We start from the raw sequence: 23,663 nt of genomic DNA, 5'->3' as shown, positions 1-23,663 counted from the left end.
GTGTCTATCTGTGTATGCGTGGGTGTGCATGCTCCACAACACACAGATAGTGGATGACTGTTCTTTCCTTCTGCCACATGGGTCTGAACATCAAAGTTGGGTCTCTTGGCTCCGTGTGCTTTGTCCACTGGTCATATCAGCAGATCCATACTATTTCTCGCATAGATCAGCTTTCATTATTTTCTAGCATCTGTTTGTTTGGGAAAATACATATTCTGAGGGAAGAGCAAGAATGGTAGGAAACTGGTGAGGGCTGTCACATCTGAAAGCAAAACTCAGTCACCTGTCTGTCGCCCTGGTTAAATGTAGCCATTTTGTGGGACTGAGACCATCTGAATGTTAGTGCTTGTTTTTTTATTTATTTTAATGAGCTATTTATTTTATGTGTATGGGCATTTTGTTTGCATGTATTGTGTCTACATGTGTGTGCTTGGTATCCTCAAAGGTCAGAAGCAGGTGTTGGATCCCCTGGCAGTATTGATGGTTGGGAACCACCACCTGGATGCTGGGAACTCAATCTGGGTCTTCTGCAAATGAAATAAGTGCTTTTAATTGCTGAGCGATCTCTCCAGTCCTTGGTTTTTATATTTCATTTATTTGGCTCTTGGAAATAAGACCTTTCATGTGATACATGGTGACCTGGAATTCTGCACATAGCCCAGGCTACCCTTGAATCCCTGATTCTTCTGTCTGGGATTGCAAATGCAGCCTGCCAGCCAGTCTTAGAGAAAAGTAATGAGCGGTGACTTTGATGGATGCCATTTGTCCTTTACCTTTATAGGGACAATTTGCTGCTGAAAGAGAGAGTAATATACTTGATAGGACTCTGGGTGATGTCAGACTTTTTTTTGGTGGGGAGTAAAGAGTTACTGTGCGCTTAAGTATGTGTTTTCATCAGACTTAAAGACGTATGACTAAGAAGTGCTTTGTGTGGGTTTTTAACAATGCATCTGCATTGCCTCAATTTGGAGATACTGCTGAGGTGACTTAACTACAGAATCCTCAGTTGTGGTTTCTAGTGGAAGTTGAGAGGATTATGTTACTACTCCACATTCCTGCCTGGCCCCGCCCCCTAGTGGCCATTCTTCCCAGATGTGGTTATGTCTGGTCAGCTACCCCATGTTTCCTAAGAAAGGATTCTCGTGTTCAGGCTCCTGCCTCACCACACATTGTAATTATTATTTGAAAATGGTAGCATATTGAGGTAGTTCTAAATTACTGTATTTGATCAAATTAGTTAAGATAGTGCTTGATAGATGAACCAGTTAACTTAATGAACAGTTTAATTTGCATAATCTTCCTGAGTTGCTATCAAATGTCATTGATTTTACAGGAGATTATTTTTAGGTAGAAATCTTGAGGAGAAACTCACAAGTCAGCTGGGCTGTGATGGCACATGCTTTTAGTCCCAGTACTTGGAAGGTATAGGCAAGAGGATTCCTGTGATTTTGAGGCCATCCTGATCTACTGAGCGAATTTCAGGACAGCCATGGCTATAGAGAAACCCTGTCTCAAAATAAAATAAAATAGAATATAAAAAAGAGAAAGAAATATAGAAAGAAGGAAAGGAAGGAAGGAAAAGAAAACTTACGAGTCTGCTGCAGTTTTCAGTAAGTCTTAGAATGTCCAGGGGAGCTGAGGTGTATTAGATTTTGTTTGTGTGTGCGTGCACGCGCATGTGTGCATACATGACAGTATGCACAGTACACATTCCTGTGTGGGACTATGTGGAGAGCAGAGACTGATAGCAGGCCCTACTCATGGCTGTCCACCTTACTTTTGGAGGCCCTCTCTTAGTGAGTCTTGGGCTTACCAGTTGTCTAGACAGATGAACTGTTGAGCTTTGGAGCTCCTAGTCTGCATGCCCTTCTCTCCCCCAAAGCAGGGTTTGCAGGCATGAGTGACCTTGCGTCTTTTGTGTGGGTGCTGCAAATCATGTGTGGATTTTCATGCTTCTGTAGCAAGTGCTTTACTCGAGTCAATTGAAAATGCATTGAATCCAACCTACTAAACCATAGAATAGTGTAGCCGCATTTGCCTCAGAACATTTAGATTAACCTGTAGTCAGGCAGAGGACTTTATAGTAGTGCTAGCTACTATAATTCATTGACTTGCAGGTGTGCTTTCATGCCGTCTAAAGTTCAGCAAGTGGGTCTCAAGTCAGTTTTTACTACGAAATATAGCTGCTTTTGTCCTTGTCTTACAGTTTTTTTATTTTTTTAAAATAATCAATTCCAGTTCCCCCCCTCTCCTCTCCTTCACTCCCCCTTTTCCCCACCCTATCCCTGTCTGCTCCTCAGAGAGGGTAAGACCTCTCTAGGGAAGTCAACTAAGTGTGTCCCATCACCTCTTTGAGGCAGGACCAAGGTGTCTTCCCTGCCCCACCCCCCAGTCTCTCCATAGAGACTGGGCTCCACAAAGTCAGTTCATGCATTAGAGTTAGATACTGGTCCCACTGCCAGCGGCTCCATATACTGCCCAGGCCACACCATCTTACATTTTTTTGTTTAATTGTTTGTTTTGTTTTGAGACAGCATCATGGAACCCAGGCCAGCCTTGAATTGAAGCTTGCTAGGTAGCCACAGATGACCTTGAACTCCTGCTGTTTCCTACCCACGTTTTTGAAGAGCTGGGGTTACAGGCCAGCACCACCAAGCCCAGTTTATGTGCTGCCCAGGTTTGCCCCCAGGCTTGATGACGTATTAGACAAAAGCCCTCTTCCAGCCTCTCCCTTTTCTTTTGAGACAAAGTCTTTGTTGAGCACAAGCTAGCCCTGAATTCAGCTTTCTCCTCCAGAGTGCTGGGATTATAAAAAAGCCATCACAGGGGCTGTTCTGAGAGTCTCGACAAACAAGTCCTGTGATTCTCACCTCACACTACAGAAAAGCTGAGCCTCCGCTCTCTCCTCTCCACTCCCATAGCCATTGATTTCCTGTGTCTTTGTAAAATGCTAGATACAGTTTCATTTAGCTATTTTTGTTTTAGGGTTTTTGCTTTTGTCTGGAGACTATATGCTTTAGGAATTTATCAAACATGGAAATATTCATATATTTGATACTATATATCAAGATAGTAAACCGCTCTTCAGTCTAGTACTAGTTATTGTAATTTGTGAGGCACAGAGTTCAGGTTTAATAATTTCAGCTGTAATCATAGATCGGGTCACTAATCTACTGTTCTTTGACTTCCTCACAGGTAACACAGGTAGCAAGACAGCCGGGACCCCCAGCCCCTTCCCCTTACTCAGCACATGAAATAAACAAGGGGCACCCCAATCTTGCGGCCACGCCCCCGGGACATGCATCGTCCCCTGGACTCTCTCAAGTAAGAAATGCAGGTTTTCTGTGTTGTTTTCTTTTAAAAGGCATTTCCTTATAATCCTTGTATTTCTCTAAATTTGACTCTACTCATTGGCAGTTAGTGCAGAGCTCTTGAAGGCTTGGGTCCCTGTCCTGTGTGTCTGCTGGCAGCTGGAACTTAAACTTTTTGTCTTGGGGTGATTAAAAAAGAAACTGACTTTATATTTAGTTCTTCCCATTTGTTTGAGAAATTGGTCAGCGATTCTAAAACTAGTTAAGAGAAGATTCTTAGATGTGCTGAACCTGCCTTTTAGTGTCCTCTGCCCTTCCCGTTTCTTTTTGGTGGAGGGGACAGTGCTTTTCTGCTTCTGTGAAAGGCAGTTGTCCTTTTTTATGGGGTAACTTGGGTTTTTTATTTATTTATTTTTCCTTCAGGAGTTCTTGGGTTTGCTTTGTATCAGGACTCTCTCAGCAGGTTTTGCTTGATGGGAAGCACAATTATTCATCCTACTTTATGGCATCACTAGATCTCCTGCATCCTTTGCCCTTCCCTAGATACTGTCCTATGATCACATCTTCTTTCCTTTGTGCTTGAGAGTGGTCTAGACTTAGGAAACCTTTGGGAAAGGAAGCCTGGTCCCCTGGAAGAGTGACAAGTGCTAGTAGCCACTGAGCCATCTCTCTAGCCTCCATTTAAAACTTGTTTTCATAGTTTAAGCGTTTTAGAACTTGACTATTAGGAAGCTTCTAAAGTTAATAAAAACAATTCTAAAACTGGTGATTATGACGTTTAGGGTTATTAATCATAGTTTATGTTTCCAACAGGAATTATAATTTGCTAGATCATAATCAATTTGTTACTTTGTTAAGGACTATATGAATTAATTTTTCATGCATTCTGTGAAATGCTTGTTTTTATATAATAGAACTTCAATTTTAAATATTTAAGGGCTGGGGAGGTGGCTCAGTGGTTAAGAGCACTGGCTGTTCTTCCAGAGGTTCTGAGTTCAATTCCCAGCAACCACATGCTGGCTCACAATCATCTCTAATGGAATCTGATACCCTTTTCTTGCATAAAGTTGTATATGAAAATAGAGCATTCATATACTAAAATAAATAAATCTTTATTTAAACTCTCGCTTACTTAGCTCTTGGGCAGAACTGTCTAACCTGTAATTAAGGTGTATTAGTCTGAATCTCATCAAGAGAAAATATTGCAGCAGCTTGAGTAGGGACTATTGAATATAATGAATTAAGAATAATGGATTTTAGTGGAGATGGGTTGAATGAAAAGAAGGGATTCTGAGGGTATAAGAAGGGCAGATGGGTGAAGAAAAAAAAAACCCCGTCCCTAGGGCTGACGTCAAAACTGTGACTCCGTATGGTAGAAGGGTCTCTAGTGCTGCACAGTTGAGCTTGCTCACAGTCCTTCCTCTGGAACCTGCTAGAAGCTTGTCCTATAGAATGTTGGGAAAGTTTTGTTCTCTTACATTGATCTCTAACAAAGAGCTGCTGCAGTGCGAATGGTCCAGGCCTTACAGCGAGATTAGATGAATGGGTTAGGAGTCACCAGTGGTGGAAGTTGTGCTACAAGCTGTGCTTGCTGCAGAATTTCCTTTTGTCCTCTTCCTCACTAAAATTAAAACTTCCAAATGGCTCTATAAGTCAGCCGCATACTGAAATACAGTTCTCATTGATGTGGGATGTCCTCCTGTATATGTGTTGCTTTTCTTTTATTAGTTAATGAATAAAGATGCTTTGCACTTTCTTTTGATTTAGGTAATATTATATCCTTCTAGGATCTTTGAAGAGTTGAATATAGTTATAGTTTTCCTTAGTCATGATAAAAAATAAATTAGATATGAAACTTTTCAAGTACAAATAGACTAAATAATAAGTGTAGTTTTTGGTTAATACCTGTTTTGTTATATATAATTTTACTATGTTAAACTTAAACCCTATTTTAATTAGACAGAAAAGGGGAAATGATATGAGATGTCCTGTATGTGTGTTGCTTTTATTGCTTGATGAATAAAGCTTTTTCGGCCAATGGCTTAGCAGAGTAAAGCCAGGCAGGAAGTCTGAACAAAGATAGAGAGAGTAGGCAGATTCAAAGAGATGCCATGTAGCTGTTGAAGGAGACAGACTCCAGAACCTACTGGTAAGCCACAGCCTTGTGGCAATATATATATTAATAAAAATTGGCTAATTTAAGATACAAGAGCTAGGCAAAAATATGCCTAAGCTGTTGACCAAATAGTGCTGTAATTAATAAAGTTTCTGCGTGGTTATTCGGTTCTGGGCAGCCAGGAAACGAATAAGCAGTCTCCACTTACAATTCATTACATAGAAAATGCAAAAGGAACTCTTAAACTTTGTGCAATTTTTTAAAAAATATAGTATATTATTAGTTTGCTTTCAATTGCTTTGATAAAACACTGACTGTCTTAGGGTTTCTATTGCTGTGAAGAGACACCATGACCATAGCAACTCTTACAAAGGAAAACATTGAACTATGGTGGCTCGCTTACAGTTTAGAGGTTCACTCTATTATCACTGGGACATGGCAGTGTGTAGGCATACATGGTACTGGCTAAGTTGCTATATGTTGATATGCAGGTCAAAGGAAGTAGACTGTCCCACTGGTCGTGACTTGAGATTATATGAGACCTCAGAGCCTGCCCCCACAATGGCACACACTTCCTCCATCACTTCCACCCCTGCTCCAATAAGGCCACACTTCCTAATAGTGCTACCTCCCTTTGGGGGCCATTTCTTTTCAAAGCACCACATTGGCCGAAAACAACTTGAGAGTAAAGGATTAATTTCAGCTTACAACCTCCAGTACATCATTGAAGGGAGGCAGGGTAGAAACTTAAACATGAACCTTGAGGCAGGGAATATAGGAGAGGCTGTGGAGAAACAATGTTTTCTGGCTTGTTCCCTGTGCCTTGTTCAGCTTTCTTATAGTGTACAGGATCACCAGCACAGGGATGGCCCCACCCAGAGTGAGGTGGACTTTCCTACATCAATCATCAACTTAAAAATGCACAGTGGGCTTGCTTGCAAGCCAAATGGATGGAGGCTGTGGTTGTTTCAGGAAAATGGCCCCCATAGGCTCATATAGGTGTGACCTCGTTGGAGGAAGTATATCACTTCCATACATACTGACAGAACACTGTATACATAATAAATAAATCTTTAAAAAAAAATTTCAAAAGCTATTGTCCATTTTTCTTGTTTGAGCCTGGGTCTTGTGTAGCTCAAGCTTGCTTGGAATTTACCATACTTAGGCTGGCCTTGAACTCACAATCCTCCTGCCTGGAATTACAGTATACTGTCAATTTCCACTAGAACAAGTGCTGTCATCCTTCTGTCTTCACAGTTGTTATTAACATAAGGAAATAGTATCCTGCTAATGTGGCTCATGACTGTAATTCCAGCACTTGGGGATCAGATGGGAGGATCAGGAATTCTAGGCCAAGTTCCCCAAAATGAAGAAAAAAAAAACACAAAAAACAATGAATAAACTCTAAACCCCTGGAACAACTCAGTGGGTTTTTTGGTGGTATGTTCACATTATGTGTAACTGTGGTGGCTTTAATGTGTCAGAACATCTAGGGAAATTGCCACTGCTCTGTTTTCTTTAGCTTTTCTTCACAGGACACTACGATTGTAGTTATAATGCAAGACTTGGCCCATGCGCTCCTTTCTTCACAGGACCGCACGATTGTATTTATAACGCAGGACTTACCGTGCACTCCTGCTGGCGCCTCACCTTAGCAATCTTCTACCTGACCATGAGCTAACGTGCAGACCAGCCAGCTTCAGATGCTGATCTCATTGTGCTTTTCCTTGCATTGCATTTCTCATAGTTGCAAAAATAGCCCAGTGGTGTAGAAAATTCCCTGCCTGATATTTAAGTACTGTTGTTAGAGTAATGACTGGTTATTACCCAGATGGCACATAGTGAGCCCAGAGGGTACGGTTCTGCTTGGCAAAGCTACCTCACCTACGCAGGTAGAATTCATATTAGAAATCTAGAAAATTAGAAAATGAAATGACCTTATAAGAATCAATCATTGTGATTTCATAGACATTCCTTGTTGTCTTTTATGTGGGATCAGCTTTTGATTGGTGCTCCTCATTTTTACCTAAATTCTGTGGGGGGAAAGAACAACTTTTTCTGAATACAACTGGGGACTCTTCTTGCCCCCCCACTGCCTTCCTATCCCTGGGTATTTTGAGTAAGTTACTTCAAACAAGCAAACAAGCAAAAAAGCCTTCCTTTACCATGCAGGTTTCCTTCTGTGGACACTTGTATTTCATGTAGATCTGTACTTCCCGTAGCTCTGATGCTGCTGGCCTAAGTTTGCCACTTTCTAGAACTAATGAGACATTCATTCATTCGTTCGTTTGTTCATTCATTCATTCATTCACTCATTCATTGTTTTTGATAGTTCCACTCAGAGAAATCAGCATATAAAGGTGAATCTTGGAAAGGAGAACAAAATAGGGTAGTGTTTTGTCTTTTGAGTGCCCTACTGGGGGTCAGCGTGTGATACAAGTGCTCTGCCACTGAGCTAGAGCCGCAGTCCTGAAACAGATTGCTTCTATAGAGATTAGGAAGTCAGTTTGATCACTCCAAGTGTTGCCAACATTTCTCGCAGAAATACCCTCTGCATGCATGTGATTGAGCAGGCAGCTCTGGGGTGGACCAGCGGGACCCAAGAGGGAAGATCATCAGAGGGAATGAGCATCACACTCAGAGAGGAGCTGGGTTTGCTGGGATAGCTGTCAGGGGTATAGGGAGTGGAGCAGGACAATTCAGTAAAGGACTGTTGGCTCTAAAGGAAGCAAACAGGAAGGTTATTTGAAAGTTCATGAACTGCAAAGAGCAGTATATGAAAGCTCTTTTTCACTTTCTTTTGAGACAGGTTCTCTTGTAACTTAGCATGGCCTCCTAGTCTAGGGCTTCCTCTGCCTTGCAAGTGCAAAGATCATTTCTAAACCGTCTACCATCTGATGGATCACATTTACTTTTCCTACACAATAGCTCTCAAGCTATTGGATTTCGCCTCAGATTTTTTTGTTTTGTTTTGTTTTTGTTTTTGTTTTTGAAGACAGGGTTTCTCTGTAGCTTTGGAGCCTGTCCTGGAACTAGCTCTTGTAGACCAGGCTGGTCTTGAACTCACAAAGATTCACCCGCCTCTGCCTCCCGAGTGCTGGGATTAAAGGCGTGCGCCACCAATGCCCAGCTCAATAGATTTTTTTAAAGGCATGTGCCACCACCATGCAGCAAGGTATTTCAAAGAGAGGGTATTCAAAACATCATTTTATTGTATTGGCCAAATGATTACATGAGGCTGATGTAATCTAGAAATGAATACTGCAATAAGCAGCTGATATCAACTCAGCAGCAGAAGTGAGATAGAAATGGTGGTGGTGCAAAAACTTAGGTGTTTAGAGTGATTGGGAATGAAGTTCTAGACCAAGGTCCTCCTCAGTGCTCAGCATCATGGGATGCCCGTCATTGATAAGTTCTGAAGTTTGTATCAGTTTTGTTATTGCCACTGGTTATAATCCAAGTTATTCCTTAGTGTCATATGCCCTCTTTGTACTTTTTTTTTTTTTTTTTTTTTTACTTTTCCTGGTGTTGTTCTTAGCCTCAGAGGACTAAGAGGACATGGCGTTCAGGTTGTAGTTTCCTGGGTTCAGAGCATCAGCACCTGACTGTTCTCGAGCCTGCCCAGGGAATGGGATTGCTAAAGAGGCATTTGGCAGTAGGCTTTGTTTTTGTTTGCTTGCTTGTTTGAACAGTTTTGCTGTAAAACCCAAACTGGCTTGCATTCTCCATCCTCCTGCCTCATCCTTGTTGGTATTATAGCTGTGTGCCACCATGCCTGTTCCTGCCTGTTGCAAAGCTTTTAGCATTGTACACACATGAAGATTTTCTTTTAGGAAACTAGAGCAGGTTTAGAGAGAAATGTTTGGGGTTACCAAGTAGACAGGTAATAGAAACCAATATTTGAACAACAGCTGTCACTTGCCTCTCCCCTGGAGTGAGGGAGGTCAGCTGACCAGTTTCCATGTTTAGGAGGTGACTGAAATTCTGACTGCTGTTAAGGGCTCATAGAGCTATTCAAGGTTCACACTGAGAATGGAGAAGTTGGGAATAGGAGTGATGACTCAGAAGCCAGCTGGCTCATTTACATAACCATTTGGCAACCTTTTGAAGGGGGGAAGTAGTTTAGGCACTGGAGGCTAGCCTGGGATGATCAGATGTATGGAGAGCTGATCTGCTTCTTCTGCTTTGAGCATAGTTAGAGCAGCTTGAGCATCAGTAAAGGCAGAAACTATTTGTAGACAAATACCGAAGTACTAGAAAGAGGGATTACAAAGTTTTGCATTATCTCTATTAAAAAAGAAAACTATCAAAAAGGTGGGTAGAGGGCGATGATGGTTACACGCCTTATCCCCAGCACTCGGGAGGCAGAGGCACATGGATCTCTGTGAGTTCAAGACCAGCCTGTTCTATAGAGTTCCAGGACATCCAGGACAGAGAAACCCTGTCTCGAAACCCCGCCCCTTCCCCCCCCAAAAGGTAGGTACATACACAAGAGATTTTTGTCTTCTGTTAAGCTTGTCCGAACTCTAAAAGCTGTAAGGAGTAAAGACTTCTTGAAGAGTGGCCCTCTCTCTGGGATCTTTGAAAAGGATAACGTCACACTGAACGGTAGTGCAATAAGGGCTCCCAAAGGAGCACTCAGTCTTCAGGCGTCAGAAGGCTAAATTCTAAAACACACCAGATCTTCCTCAGATTGGTGGTAGGCATATTTGACTTTATAAATATTAAAGTAATTGAATCTAAAATACTGAAAGCTGTTCTTCCTAGATCACAACAGAACTTATTCACAACAGAGCACAGGCACTCTGAGTTCCAGGTTGCCATTGCCAGGATGATAGCTGGATGGTCAACACTTAAGGTTTCAGGGCTCCTTGTGACACAGGTGTGGTTATTTTCATTTTGTAGATTGAGACAGATTGATTTGATAGGTGGAATGTTTTGACTCGTGTTTTCAGATAGCATCTTTGGCAGACAACAAAGTCAGCATCCCCAGTTCCCAGCTTTTATCTATCTTTTCTGGTACTGAGAATTGAACTTAGGGCATCACCCATCTCGGGTAAGTGCTCCACCACTGAACCACTTTTCCTAGGGAGCACGCAGCCCCTGTCCTACACACACACACACACACACACACACACACACACACACACACACACACACGGAGGCTGTTTCTTCATCTGACTGAAACCATATTTGTGCAGTGCTGCAAGAGGTGTTCCTTCTGTGGCTGTGTCCTCTCTAGCTTTTGGTGGTAGAGCCGCATTATGTTCTGAGGCTTTAACTGTTGATTAATTGTAGGTGCTTCCCTTTTGTGCGGGTCAGGTCTTCATGAGTTTCGAACTAAAGTTCAATTGTTCCCAAGCGTTTGAAGGCAGTGAAACAGATCCCTCCGTAGGATTTGTAGCGGCTGACCTGACCTGTACGACGTCCTGAGTCTTTCTTTGTCCAGTGAAAATAGCTGTAAATGAAATTTGGCAGTTACTTCCTTTGACTATTTATCGATGTGAATGCTTGTTTTATTTATATAAAAGAGAAGATCTTTTATTAAGAGTATTGTATATGTTGGCGGGTGACCGAGGCAGGCTTGTCCAGGCAGAGGCTGCCGCCAGTTGGCGGATAAAAGGCGTACAAGACATAATAAATAGACGTAAGATTAAACATAAAGCTGAATATTTATTACTTAAAGAAGAGGGAGCCAGAGAGACATGAAAACAGACATAGAGAGAGACAGAGACATGCAGAAGTGGCGGGGAGTGGGCGTGACTTCCCCTTAAAGGGACCAGAGCATAAGAATAACAGAGTGAGTGGGTACTGACACTGATAAACTTTGAGTAGAAGTTTATTTCTTTTGACTATAGAAGCTTAGCTATAAAATGCTGAGTCTGCCCGTGGAGATCTTTTTCTGTGGAGGAAGGGTTTCTTCAGTCATGCTACCCTTTCCTGTGAGGACTCTCTTGAGTTCCTGAGCTGGAAAATCGGGAAACTGTGGGCATGAATTAACTTTTCCTGAGCAGGTGATCTCTTTTTCTGAGCTGAACGAATTTCCAAAATACAGTCAGCAAATAAGCATTTATGAAAACATGGGCAGTGTTTAGATACAGTACTTAGATAAATACTATTCCCACCTATCTGATTTTAAAGTATTTAAAAAAAAATGTAACATGAGTGATTAGGGGTTTTTTGTTCGTTTATATGCTTGTTTTCTTTTTGTTTTTTTGTTCTATGTTCTGTTAATTCAGTTTATAGAGGGTCGTGAGAAACTAGTTTGCTTTCAGAATGACGACATTTTAGGATTCTGTAGTTAATCAATATTTTTACTTAGATTGCTGAGAGTGACAAGTAGAGCCATAGAGATGGGTGCTGGTGAATGACTAAAGCTGTTGCCGTGTACTGAGGACAGTGCCCATTAGCTTTCGGTTTATAAGGTAACAGGGTGATTGCATGACTTTAATGTGGACTAATTATGTACTGTGTCTTAATGAATGGATGGTTGCCTAAAACATTAATTCAGAACTTTCCGAACGCAAGCCACCGTTAAGTAGAGTAGTATTTGTGGCAGATAGCCCTCTACAGTTGTACAGTTCCCCTGGTGTTGAAAGGCAGTTTCGTTCAGAATGAATAACCTCTCCACTGGAGCACTGTGTGAAGAGGCCTGCAGAGGAGCGTTTTGTAAACTTCTTGGGAAAATTTTTCTTTCAGTTAGAGAGCTAAAAAGGGATTGATCGCACATCTGTATTCTCTATGGGCTAGGGAACCCTCTAGCATATCCACAATATAAAAAAGTTCTCAGTTCGCTGTGGCACAAAGGCAGCTTTAGACAGCCATATTTGCTGGTACATGCTTGTAATCCCACCATTTGAAGCAGTTGTCCTGAATTTGAGACCCACTTGGGCTACATAGTGAGGCTTGCCCTTAATTAAAAAAAAGTTGTATATCCGAAAGGGAGGCTCTGTTAGCACTTTACCAACTGAGTAATTTCTCCAGTGAACTGGTCCAGGTGTGGTGGTGTCCTGCATGGCTAGCTTAGTCCCAGAAATAACAACACATAAATTGTATTCATTTAAGCATTGCCTGGCCCATTATCTCTAGAGAGTTAGTTACTGACTAACTCTCATATCTTGATATTAACCCATTTCTAATAATCTGTAGCACCACGAGGTGGTGGCTTACCGGAAAAGATTCAGCATGTCTGACCTGGTGGCTGGCTCCATGGCTTCTGCCTCAATTCCCTCTTCCCACCATTCTGTTCTGTTTACTCCGCCTACCTAACTTTCTGTCCTATCAAGGGGGCCAAGGCAGTCTCTTTATTGACCAATGAAAGTAACACAATAGACAGATAACCCTCCTCCATCACTGGTGCATGCCTTTAATCCCAGTGCTTGAGAGTGAGAGGCAGGCAAGGGTCTCTGTGAGTTCAAGGCCAGCTTGGTCTACGTAGTGGGTTTCAGGGCAGCCAAGGCTGCACAGAGAGACACTGCTTCTGCCTCTCGAGTGCTAGGATTAACCTGGCATTACTGAATTTCCATAGCAGATTTCTAGTGCCTTGTTTCCTCTTTAATTTCAGGTCACAGCACTTTATACTCAAGGCATTGTTGGTGAGACTCTCACTGGGATCTCACTGGGATCTACAGTTGTACAGTTCCCCTGGTGTTGAAAGGCAGTTTCGTTCAGAATGAATAACCTCTTAATTCTTAATTGTATGTGTATGCATGCAAGGTGTGTGCTTATGTGTGGTCGTGAGAGGTCAGAGGAAACTTCAGTTCATGGAAAGAAGCACTCAGGTAGTCATGCTTGTGTGGCTAGCACCTTTCCCATTGCTCCTATAATTTTATTTAAAAAGATTACAAAAACCTTCAGAAAACTGTGTGTATAATACAGTGCTTTAAAAATCCAGAAAAGTTCCTCAGAGGTGGAAGTTAGTGACCTTAGTACTGTTTTGAAACAGAGTGAATCTGAAGTTTTCCTAGAAGCACTCAGCAGCCTTTGTGTTAAGGCAGCATAGAGCCTATGTGAAGGGAAGTTGTGGACGGTGGCCCTCTGTTTTCTGTCTCTTTGCCAGTAAGTTCTCAGTCTGCTCCTGTGGATTTGGAATTAATCCATAGTTAAGCACATAATCAGCTTCTGCAGATATATATATAGACTTTTATTTTTTGAGTCGGGTGGGGGCACACATGTGGAGGCCAGAGGATGCCCGTGTAGTTGGTTTTCTCTTTCCATCTTTCTGTGCTTCTGAAGGGTGGACACAAGCTTGCCGAGCTTGAACAGCAAGTGTTTGACATGCTGAGCCATCTTACGTCAGTTGCTTTTTGGTGCTTGAAATCCTGACTTGTTTACATTGTGACTGTTCCACCCACAATGGCTGATAGTGTTTCTCCTGCACCCCGTCATTGTTGACCTTGTGTGCAGAGACCTTTTTCTCAGCACTGGCAGTTTTGCTTTTGCTGGAGACAGGACAGTCCTACTCAGTCTCTACCAATGTCTTAAAGTGATTTTCTTCCCTAGTAGTTTCAGAGTTGTAGATCTTGTGCTTTGATGTTTGATCCATTTAGAGGCAACTTTTGTATATGGTACAGGGTCCATACCATTGCATCCTTTTTTGGGTTGGTGGGTATAGTGGGACCTTCTCTTTCACTCAGTCACTCCATAGCCTGCGTGTTCCCTGCCAGGCTTGTCTATTTTCAGTTTTCTCAGCACCATTGATTAAAAACACTTCCTCTTTGGGTTTTTTGTTTGTTTGTTTGTTTTTGTTTTCCTGAGCACATCATTTTAATCTTTGTCAGTGGTCTTGTTTTTTGACTTGTTTTTTGTAGGTTTGTGACAAAATTTCAAGAGGAGGGGCGTGAGCTACCCAACTAAGTACTTTTCATGGCTTTTTTGCTGTTTAAAAATCGTTGGAGGCCAATACCTGCACTCAAATGAGCTTTTTGTTTCTAGAGAGCGTCTGTTCCATTGGGACTTGATAGCAATTGCATTGACTGGATAGGTCCTGTTGGGTTGACATCGTTATCTGTTAATAGGTAGCATTTTCCTGCTCATTCCTTACCTTTTCTTGGCAACGTTTTACAGGGTTTTTTTGTTTGAGTCTTTCACTTTCTTAGCTTAATCACCACTTGACATTAATTCTTTTAAAATACTTTGTAAATTGAAGTTTTCTATTTCTCTTCAGATAGTTGCATCTCTACAATGATTTTTGTATGTGGACTTTGTACCCTACTTAACAGAAATTGTTAGTTCTGATATTTTGTGACTGGAGTGAGTATGTATGTATGCATGCATGCATGTGAAAGATACCCTTGTGTGGTTCTTCTCCCCACCCCGTCCCCCATCTAGCTAATGTTGGGCACCAAACTTAATTAAGGCTTGTGAGGAGCTGCAGGCACTGTACCACTGAGATGTATCACAGCCTTCCTAAGGTTTTCTGCATATAAAACTTGTATCAGTGAGCAGATGCGTTTGTGTTGTCTTTTCTTGCATGGAAGGTTTTTCTTTTTTCTTTTTTTTAATTGAACTATACCTTTTTTCTTTTCTCTTCCACCCTCCCTCCTACCCTCAATGTTCCCAATTTACTCAGGAGGTCTTGTCTTTTTCTCCTTCCTAAGTGGATCCATGGATCTATATATGTCTTTCTTAGGATCCTCTTTGTTTTCTAGGTTCTCTGGGGTTGTTGACTGTAGGCTAGTTATCCTTTGCTGTATGTCAGATTGTTGTAGTTGGGGACTGTGGCTCTGTTGAATGCTTCAGGCATATGCAGGGCAGAGCTTTTGGTACTTCCTTGATCCTCCTCCCCGAGCAGGCGGGTTTGAGGCTGAGTTTTGGAAGCCATTGCTGTTGCTGTGACTACCTGCAGTGTTGAGTCTTCATTCCTGCCTTGTGTGGGAGCTTTAAGTTTTCCTGTCTTTCCTGTTTGCTGTATTTTCTGCTGGTGATCAGGGTCCTTCTCTTCTTTGTGGCAGTGCTTAAACTTTCCCATTATGTGTGATGTTTGTTGTGATTTGTGCGTGGCATTTGTTATACTGAGGCAGTTTCTTTGTAGCTCTACTTTTCTGACCTTTTTAATTTATTATGAAAATGTGTGTACTTTCTGACAGTTTTTTTTGGGGGGGGTCTAATTTGGTTTGTGCATATGAATGCAGGCCTGCATATGCCAGAAAAGGACATCAAGTGCCCTGGAGCGGAAGTTTCAGGTGGTTGCCAGCCACTGTGACTGGGTGTTGGAACTGAATTCAGCTCCTCTAAACTCCTCCTGGCTCTTAACCACTGAGCCGTCTCTCCAACCCTTGTGAAGTGCTTTTTTATGCAGTATATTTTAAGATTTACCTCACTACTTCATAGAATTTATTTAGTTCTGGAATGCAAGGATGTTTCAGTATTGAGAACTGATTGTTAGAACTATCACACAGGCATAGAAATGATCAGCTCAGCTGACACACGGACATTTCCCAGCCCGAGTCCTGTCCTGACAGGGGCACTCGGTTATCCAACCAAGAGGGAAACTACCTCAACAGAATTGAAGCCTCACACAGAAAACCCATAGGCAGTGTCTTCATAGAACCTGAAGGATTAAGAGCACAGCAAAGATGTCTATAGTCGCCTCATATTTTCTCACTGAAGAAATAATTTGTAGGCCGGGTGTGGCGACATTCACCTTTAGTCCCAGCACTGGAGAAGCTAGAGGCAGTCAGATCTCAGTGCTTTCAAGGCAAGCCTGGTCTGTGCAATGATTTCTAGGACAGCTACATAGAGAAACCCTCTCTTAAAAAGCAAACAAAACACAAGAAACAAAAATTCTTAAGAGATCTTTGTATAATTAAAGTAGATATGTGCCTGTCAGGAAATAAACTCGATATTCAGGGAATTTGTGTCTTGCACTTTGACGTTGTCCATCTTTCTCCTTCATTGTAATGTTTTAATTACAGTTTATCTGTGGGATGAATATGTGTGTATCTGTGCCACATCCAGTGTGCGGAAGTCAGTACAGCTTGTGGGAGTCGGGACTGTCTGATGAGCTGTCTGCCAGCCCCAGTGTCCTACTTTAAAATTCTTTTCCTGACCAGGTAGTGATGATTCACATGCCTTTAATCCCAGCACTTGGAAGGGAGAGGCAGGCGGATCTCTTTGAGTTCGAGGCCAGCCTGGTCTACAGAGCAAGTTTCAGGACAGCCAGAAACCTTGTCTCAAAAAACAAACAAACAAAAAACAAAAACAAACAAAAGAATAAAAGATTCTTTTTCTTTTGCCTAAACATACCCCCTCATTTTTAGTTATTTGTTCTTGATCCAAAGGGATTGTTTCTCTCTTAGAAAGTCTGTTATTTTCTGTCTTGATTTATAGGTTCCTCTGAGTTTAACTTCTCTTTGTATGTTTTATAGTCTCTCGTTTTTATGTTTGAGATTTTCTTTTTATATAATTTTAGCAGAGCACAAATGAATTTATTGTTTACATTTTTAAAATCTAGATCTGGGAACTGAAGGTTTCATGTGTTCTGGTGAACTAGACCAGTATGACTGGATGTGTCACCAAGAGCCAGGGACAGTTGGGTCCTAGGCCCAATGCTTTATCAGTGTCCTGGGCCATTCAGCCATTGAGTTCTGTGCTCCCTCAGGAATGTCAGAGCTCAGCCTTGATTGTTGGCTCAGAGTCCTGCTACTTTTTTCACTTTTAGTTTTTAGCTTTTAGTGTTTGGTTATGTGTACATTCACACCCCTGTGGGAATCCATTCTCTCCTTCCACTGTCTCCACAGAAACCCAAGTTGTCAGCAAGTACCATTACCTGGTGAGCCATCTGGCTAACCTTACTTAGTATGCTATTGTATAATACTTCTAGTTAGCACATCTGAGGATAACAGATGCTGCCTCATTGAGCATCTAAGATAATTCTTATTTCTCTTGACACATGGTTTTAGTATGGCCCTAAAACCCCATTCTCCAACCTCACCTCATTCTGCTTCCTTTAGTTCTTCCCCTGCAGTCCCTACATGCTTAGTTAACATGTTCTCCTTGTTCTGCCTCCCCAGGATGCTGCTCTCTTTACACTGATGACTGAAGTTCATTGTTCCCTAGGTTGCGCTACCTGGATACCTCTCAGTGAAAAATCTTCTCATTGTATGTTTTTACTTATTATCCACATCCCTGTAATGACCTACATTTTACAGCTGTTTAATGAATTGTGAATCGCTTGTTCGCTGATCTTTTTCCACCTTTTCATCTGTCTTACTGTTCTCAATATCTACCCAGAATGCCATACACTTGCCGAATTCCTTCTCTCACTCTGATCTGAAGAAAAAGACTTTGGGAGCCAAATGCTGATTACTGCTGATGTAATGAGCATTCCCAGAGGAAAATCAAGCAGTTTTACTGTTCAGGATGGGCCAGAATGAAGCCCTAGGGATGTATTGGTCGTGTTCAAAATGCACAAGTCATGTAGAGTGCTTGATACTTCCCCCAGGTGGATAGAGGCTGCTGCCTCTGACGCAGATAGGGTACACTTGGGTTCAAGTGTCCCGCCAGTCTAATTAAGGAAACTGATTTACTGTTGGAAGTGGGAAGAGCAGCTGAGAACGTTATGGGACTGTAGTTGCTTCCACCAAGTTTCTGGAAATCAAAGTGGAGGGCCAGAGGTGGGTGACTCAGCTCTTCTCTGAACTCGATCATGTGATGTTTGTCCTCAGGGTGAATTCTCTGGGAGTCATATTACACAACAGGCAATGTTGACTTATCTAGCTCAGCCATGAACTAAATATAACTTGTATAGTTTCTGTTTTGTTTTTATATTTTGTTTAGTATTGCAAGATGAAAGTCATATTGGAGACCCAGTATTGAGTGCTTTCTTTTATAAATGGCATATATCCTCCTCCTGTACTATTGCTCTGGCATTTAAATACAGAATAGGAATGGAAGATATTCTTATTCCCTAGAAAGCAATTAGGTACCATTTCATTTTGTTTTTTGTTCAAATATGCCCTTTTAATGCCATCATTAATGCAGCAGTCATTGTTAAGTTTTTATGTAAGAACTGTGTTTTCCTCATAGCAAGTCATCGTAGGTTGGCTCTCCTTGCTGTTGAATACTAGTGGCCGTGCCCACATAATGGTTCACCCTCAGTCCCTCTTTAGGAGTGTTTATGCCACGTGTGCTGTGACTGAGCCTTTAGTGTGTCCAGATGTGATCATGATTTTGATGCACCAGCTTATTTATAGTTTGGCTTTTGAGGGCAAGAACACTGAGAAGTCCAAGCACACATAATCACATTCTGCTCATTTATCTGGGAAACAAGGAGTTATGATGGACACTTCTTTTTGATACTTGGGTGCCCCTGTTCTTTGAGATTCAGCATAAGTACCTCCATTAACATGAGTTCCAGATTATTTTAAATGGCAATGGAGACCTGAATTCATTAGGAAGTACAGTGTTCTGTTTGCCCAGTGTCTGGCTGAGTTGTGATAAAGGGTCACCATGTGAGTTTACTCACCTCGCATGGAGCTTGGTGCTGTATAGAAAGACAACACAGTGAGCTGTGCACTTGGTTTCATGACTTATTTTACTTTATTTAGAGACAGGAATCTCTATGCAGCCCTGGCTGGCTTACCACTCACTCCAACCTGACCTTGAGAGATCTGCCTGCCTCTGCCGCTGCAGATCTGGGTTTAGCAGTGTCTGCTGGTTTGCCCAGCCCATTTCACTTTTAGAAGAATGTTAATAAACCGAGATCTGCCTTCCAGCATTATATGGTTAGACTGTCCAGCGCCATTTCTTTTTCAGTACTTTTTAGTTAATACAGTCCTTAGAAATTTTGTGCTAACCTACAATGGAATTGTAATCGTGTGTCTTCTGTTTGATTTCACATCAATGGAACCTGACTCAGATACCATTTGAATGGAATTCCAACAAGGCCACTAGTTAGATATGGTCCCATATTTACTTCTTTCCTAATTGATAGTTCACATATTGTTCTTTTTTAATTATTAAAATAAGATAGTTCTGAAGGTAAAGAACTTGCTGCCAAACCTGATATCTAAATTCTATCCTGCACCCTCATAGTAGAAAGAGTTAATGGCTCAAGTCCTCTGACCTCCCGAAGTACCATGGTGTGCATATGGGTACACACATAATAAACAAATGCTTGTTTTCAAAAAGGTTCTAAAACAATCTAAAGTTTAGCATTTTGCTTAACTGATAATTTGTTTCAAAGAACAAATAAAGCTTTAGGTTGACTCGGGTGCTGTACAGAGACCAATTCAGATGTGCAGACAGGAAGCGAGACTACTGTTCCTCTCCCCTCTGAACTTTCCTGACCACAAGTAGATGATTTCCTTTTTTTTGAGTCCTTTTAGGTGTTTGATGTTTCTTGGCGTTTGGGACATTTTGATTTTGTTTTCAAGTGACACCTCTTGCATGTGAAATGAGAAAGTATTTCTTTTTCAAAATGGGAAAATAGTGTCTTCTGCCTGGATTCTTAGTTTCCTTCCTTGGAAATGAACTTTTCCTCACAATCCTCTTTACAGAAAGATCCACAAGGAAGCGGTGATGGTCAGGTGTGTACTGATGGGTTGTGTTGCTCTCTGTCAGCCCTCAAGTTCTGGGGATCAAGCTCAGGTTTTCTTGTCTTCCAACCAAGTGCTGTGCTGACCGAGCTGGCCTCCCAGCCTTGTGGTATAGCACCTTCCCCGTTAGTTTCACAGCACTCTGTGTGAGCCTATTCCCCTGCCCTCCATAGCCCATTGAAGTTGGATTTTTTTTTATTTAGTAAATTTTATTAAATTATAAAAGTTTCCATTTCCGCCCCCCCTCCCAACAGCCTCCCACTCCCCCCACTCCCCCCCTCCTTCCCCTCCGTCCCCCAGGGCAGTCAGGGTTTCCTGCCCTGTGGGAAGCTCCAGCTCCCTCCCCCTCCCTCCAGGTCCAGGAAGGCGAGCGTCCAAACAGACTGGATCCCCAAAATCCAGCATATGCAGAGGAAACAGGTCCCAATGTCATAGTCAATGGCTTTTCAGAAAGACCCCGGGCCAGCCACAGTCAGAGAATCCGGCCAAATTCCGAGAATCTGGCTAGATCACGTCCTCGTTCAGTCCCAGTCCGACTGGCCCTGGTAAACTCTCATCAGATCCGTTCCCTTGTATCAGTGGGTGATAGCATCCCTCGCAGTACTGATTTCGTCTTTCATGTTCCTCCTCCTTCCGCTCCCCCTCCGGACCTCGGGGGGCTCAATCCGGTGCTCCAATGTGGATTTTTTTTTTAAAGTATCCTCATCTTTATTCAGAGTTGCATAGCTTGCATAGGTGTGTCCTGCAGACTGTTTACTTTTCTGCTCAGACTCCAGCCCAGCAGTCTCTGACATGCGACTGCTGAACCTCTCCAGCACGTGAACTGCAGCCCAGCAGTCTCTGACATGCGACTGCTGAACTCTCCAGCACGTGAACTGCAGCAAGAGCTATGTGTTTTTGTTTGCTAAATTTGTCCCTTTCCATTGTAAAAGGAGAACGTCCATCTTAGTTCTGTGTGTTTGTTTCTGAAGTCTTTGTAACCCATGTGCAGTCTTGTTGGGCTCATCTTCCAGAGGAATTAACCTCGAAACTACGGTAGACATGGAGTTATAGCCCTTTGTAATGACAGAAAGTGTTGACTACAGGAGAGGCAAGCTTATTAATCATATTTTTCTACACCTGTGCTTAACAGAATGCTGACCACATGCCACCATTAAATTTAAATTGGATGGTTAAATTGCAGTTAAACAGAATGGCTAGTACTTGTAATTGAGTAGCTAATTTGCATGTAAATAGCTCTGTCAGGGCTGAGTGCTGGTAATCCCACCAGCTCTTGGGTGGGAGAGGCAGGTGGATCTCCTGGGAGGATGCAGCCAGAGCTACATAATAAACAAAACAAACAAAATAAGCATGATGAATATTTTTCTAGTGTAATCAGTTTCTGATTTGCAAAATGGGACAGTTTTGGAGGGGCTTTGCTGGCTGTATAAAGAGCTAGCACTGCTGTACTGTGCACTTCCAATAGTTAAGATAGTTAATAAGATTGTTTTTGTGGTGTAGGGATAGAACTCAGGGCTTTTCTTTTTTCTTTCTTTCTTTCTTTTTTTTTTTTTGCCTACTACTCTACGCAGATCTACAGTGGATGGTGGGAGGTTGTGTGTGTGGGTCGTTCTGCAGGCCGCCGGGCGGCGCTGACTGATGGTCACAGAACTCCATGTGGTGCCAGGTCGGGAATCGAACTCAGGTCCTTGGGCAGAGAGGTCGGGCGCTCTGCCCCCTCAGGGCTTCCTTTACACATCTGGCAGGCTGTTGCCATTAGATACAGGCCCAGTGTCTTCCCTACGCCCCCCCACTACTGCTTTGCTTATTTCTAAATTAAGACAAGGTGCCAGGAAGTTGCTCAGGTCAGTCTTAAACTCACTCCATAAGCCCAGAATGGCCTAGAACTTATGATCTTCTCATACATGTATTTCTATGTGCAAAACGCCATGGTGTTGATATATATATGTACATTTACCTAATTCTTTTAAGATTAATTATCTCCCTAGACGTGGTGGTGCACTTAATACCAGCATGTGGGAGGCAAACAAAGGTGTGTCTCTTTAAGTTCAAGTCCAGCCTCGTCTACTTCGTGAGTTCCAAGACAGCCAGGGCTATATAACGAGATCCAAATAATAATAACTAATCATCATCATCTCTTCAGAAGTGTAGAATGGTCGGGCAGTGGTGGCACATGCCTTTAATCCCAGCATTTGTGATGCAGAGGCAGGCAGATCTCTGTGAGTTCAAGGCCAGCCTGGTCTACACGAGATAGTTCCAGAACAGGAACCAAAGCTACACAGAGAAACCCTGTCTCGAAAAACCAAAAAATAATAAATAAAAACAAACAACAACAACAACAAAAAAAAAACCCCAAAACAAAACAACAACAAAAAACACCATGAAAAAAAAGAAGAAGTAGTGTAGAATGTTTCTGTTTGGGTTGGTGGAATGAGTTTTATCTATAGACTATATTCCTAGAGATGGAATTTTGGGGTCAGGGAGGTCAGTATTGTAAAGATCACCCTACAATCCAAATGGCATTATTTGTTTAAGGTAAACAGATTACCTTAAAACAAGAAATGACTTTTTATCTCTGAGTTATGTTTAAAATCTTAGCAACAAGTAGCATGTGAAATGCAGTGAAGGCTATGTGTTTTATATCATCATTGTTTTGTTACCTAAATTTGTTGTTTTCCATTGTAACTATAGAAAGTTCATCTTAGGTCCATGTGTGAGTCCTATGTGTCTGTCTCTGGTGTCTTGTAGCTTATATGCAGTTTTGTTCGTCTTCCAGTGGAATTCACCATCAAAATCAGTGATTAAAAGAACATTGTTATTGCCTGGAGAGATAGCTCAGTGATTAGGAGCACTGGCCGCTGTTTCAGAGGTTCTGCTTTCAATTCTCAGCAACCACATGGTGGCTCACAACTGTCTAGAAGAGAAGCTACCTCTTCTGGTCTGCAAGCATAATACTGCATGCATAATAAATCAAAATTATCTCCTTAAAGGTTGTGTAAGTGACTAAGACCTTCTGCAGCTGACTTGTCTTCGTTATCTTGCACTGCTAGCAGGTTATTAGGATATAAAGTTCGTTGAAACACTAAGCTACAGAAATCTGAATATTCGTCTATGGTTCTTATGAACTTGTACAGTATACAGGAAATGCCGTGTAGTCCTTCTTGTGAGAGTAAATCACTGTGATGGTTCTGATGTGTGCCTCTTTTTCTTTATGTAATTGTAGTGTCAGATATTAAATCTGAGGGTGCTGTATGTGCTAGGCAGTTGACCTACCACAGAGTTCAGCTGCAGCCTCGAGAAGGCTTTGAAAGTCCTTGTAAAGGGAGAGTTGTCAAAACCATTAGTAATTCTTGAAATGTTACCTCATCAGCTTATCCCTTTGCCCTCTATGCATTTGATGTTACGCAGCCAGGTCAAAGAATCTTTGCACTGATTACTGGCAAGATGGCTTAGTGGGTAAAGCCATTCACCACCAAGCTTGATGGCTAGAATTTCACTTCCAGGGTCCACATGGAGGAAAGAGAACCGGCTCCTGACCTCTACATACACGAAGTAACACATGAACATGTGCAGGAAGAGCACTCACACCAAGAACAAAGAAACACAATATAAAAACTAATAAAAGGATGTTCTGAGCTGAAGAGATTGATTAGTGATTAAGCGTATGTCCTCTTACGCTTAATTTCTAGGACCCAC

General features: G+C 42.0%; 1 protein-coding gene across 3 annotated transcripts in view; it reads left to right on the top strand.

The window, feature by feature from the left end:
* Positions 1-23,663, top strand: part of Eif4g3 (eukaryotic translation initiation factor 4 gamma 3) — a 230,731-nt gene that overhangs the window by 66,720 nt on the left and 140,348 nt on the right. For all 3 annotated transcript variants that reach the window (XM_087906998.1, XM_087906999.1, XM_087906997.1), the window contains exon 3: positions 3,196-3,324. In XM_087906998.1, coding sequence (XP_087763124.1) covers positions 3,196-3,324 — 129 coding nt within the window. The remainder of the gene's footprint in view (positions 1-3,195; positions 3,325-23,663) is intronic.

This window comes from Myodes glareolus, chromosome 6 (genome assembly GCF_982192425.1).
Source record: "Myodes glareolus chromosome 6, mMyoGla1.1, whole genome shotgun sequence".
Classification (NCBI taxonomy): domain Eukaryota; kingdom Metazoa; phylum Chordata; class Mammalia; order Rodentia; family Cricetidae; genus Myodes; species Myodes glareolus.
The sequence above is the reverse complement of the archived record's forward strand: the minus strand, read 5'-3'. Positions and strand labels throughout refer to the sequence as shown.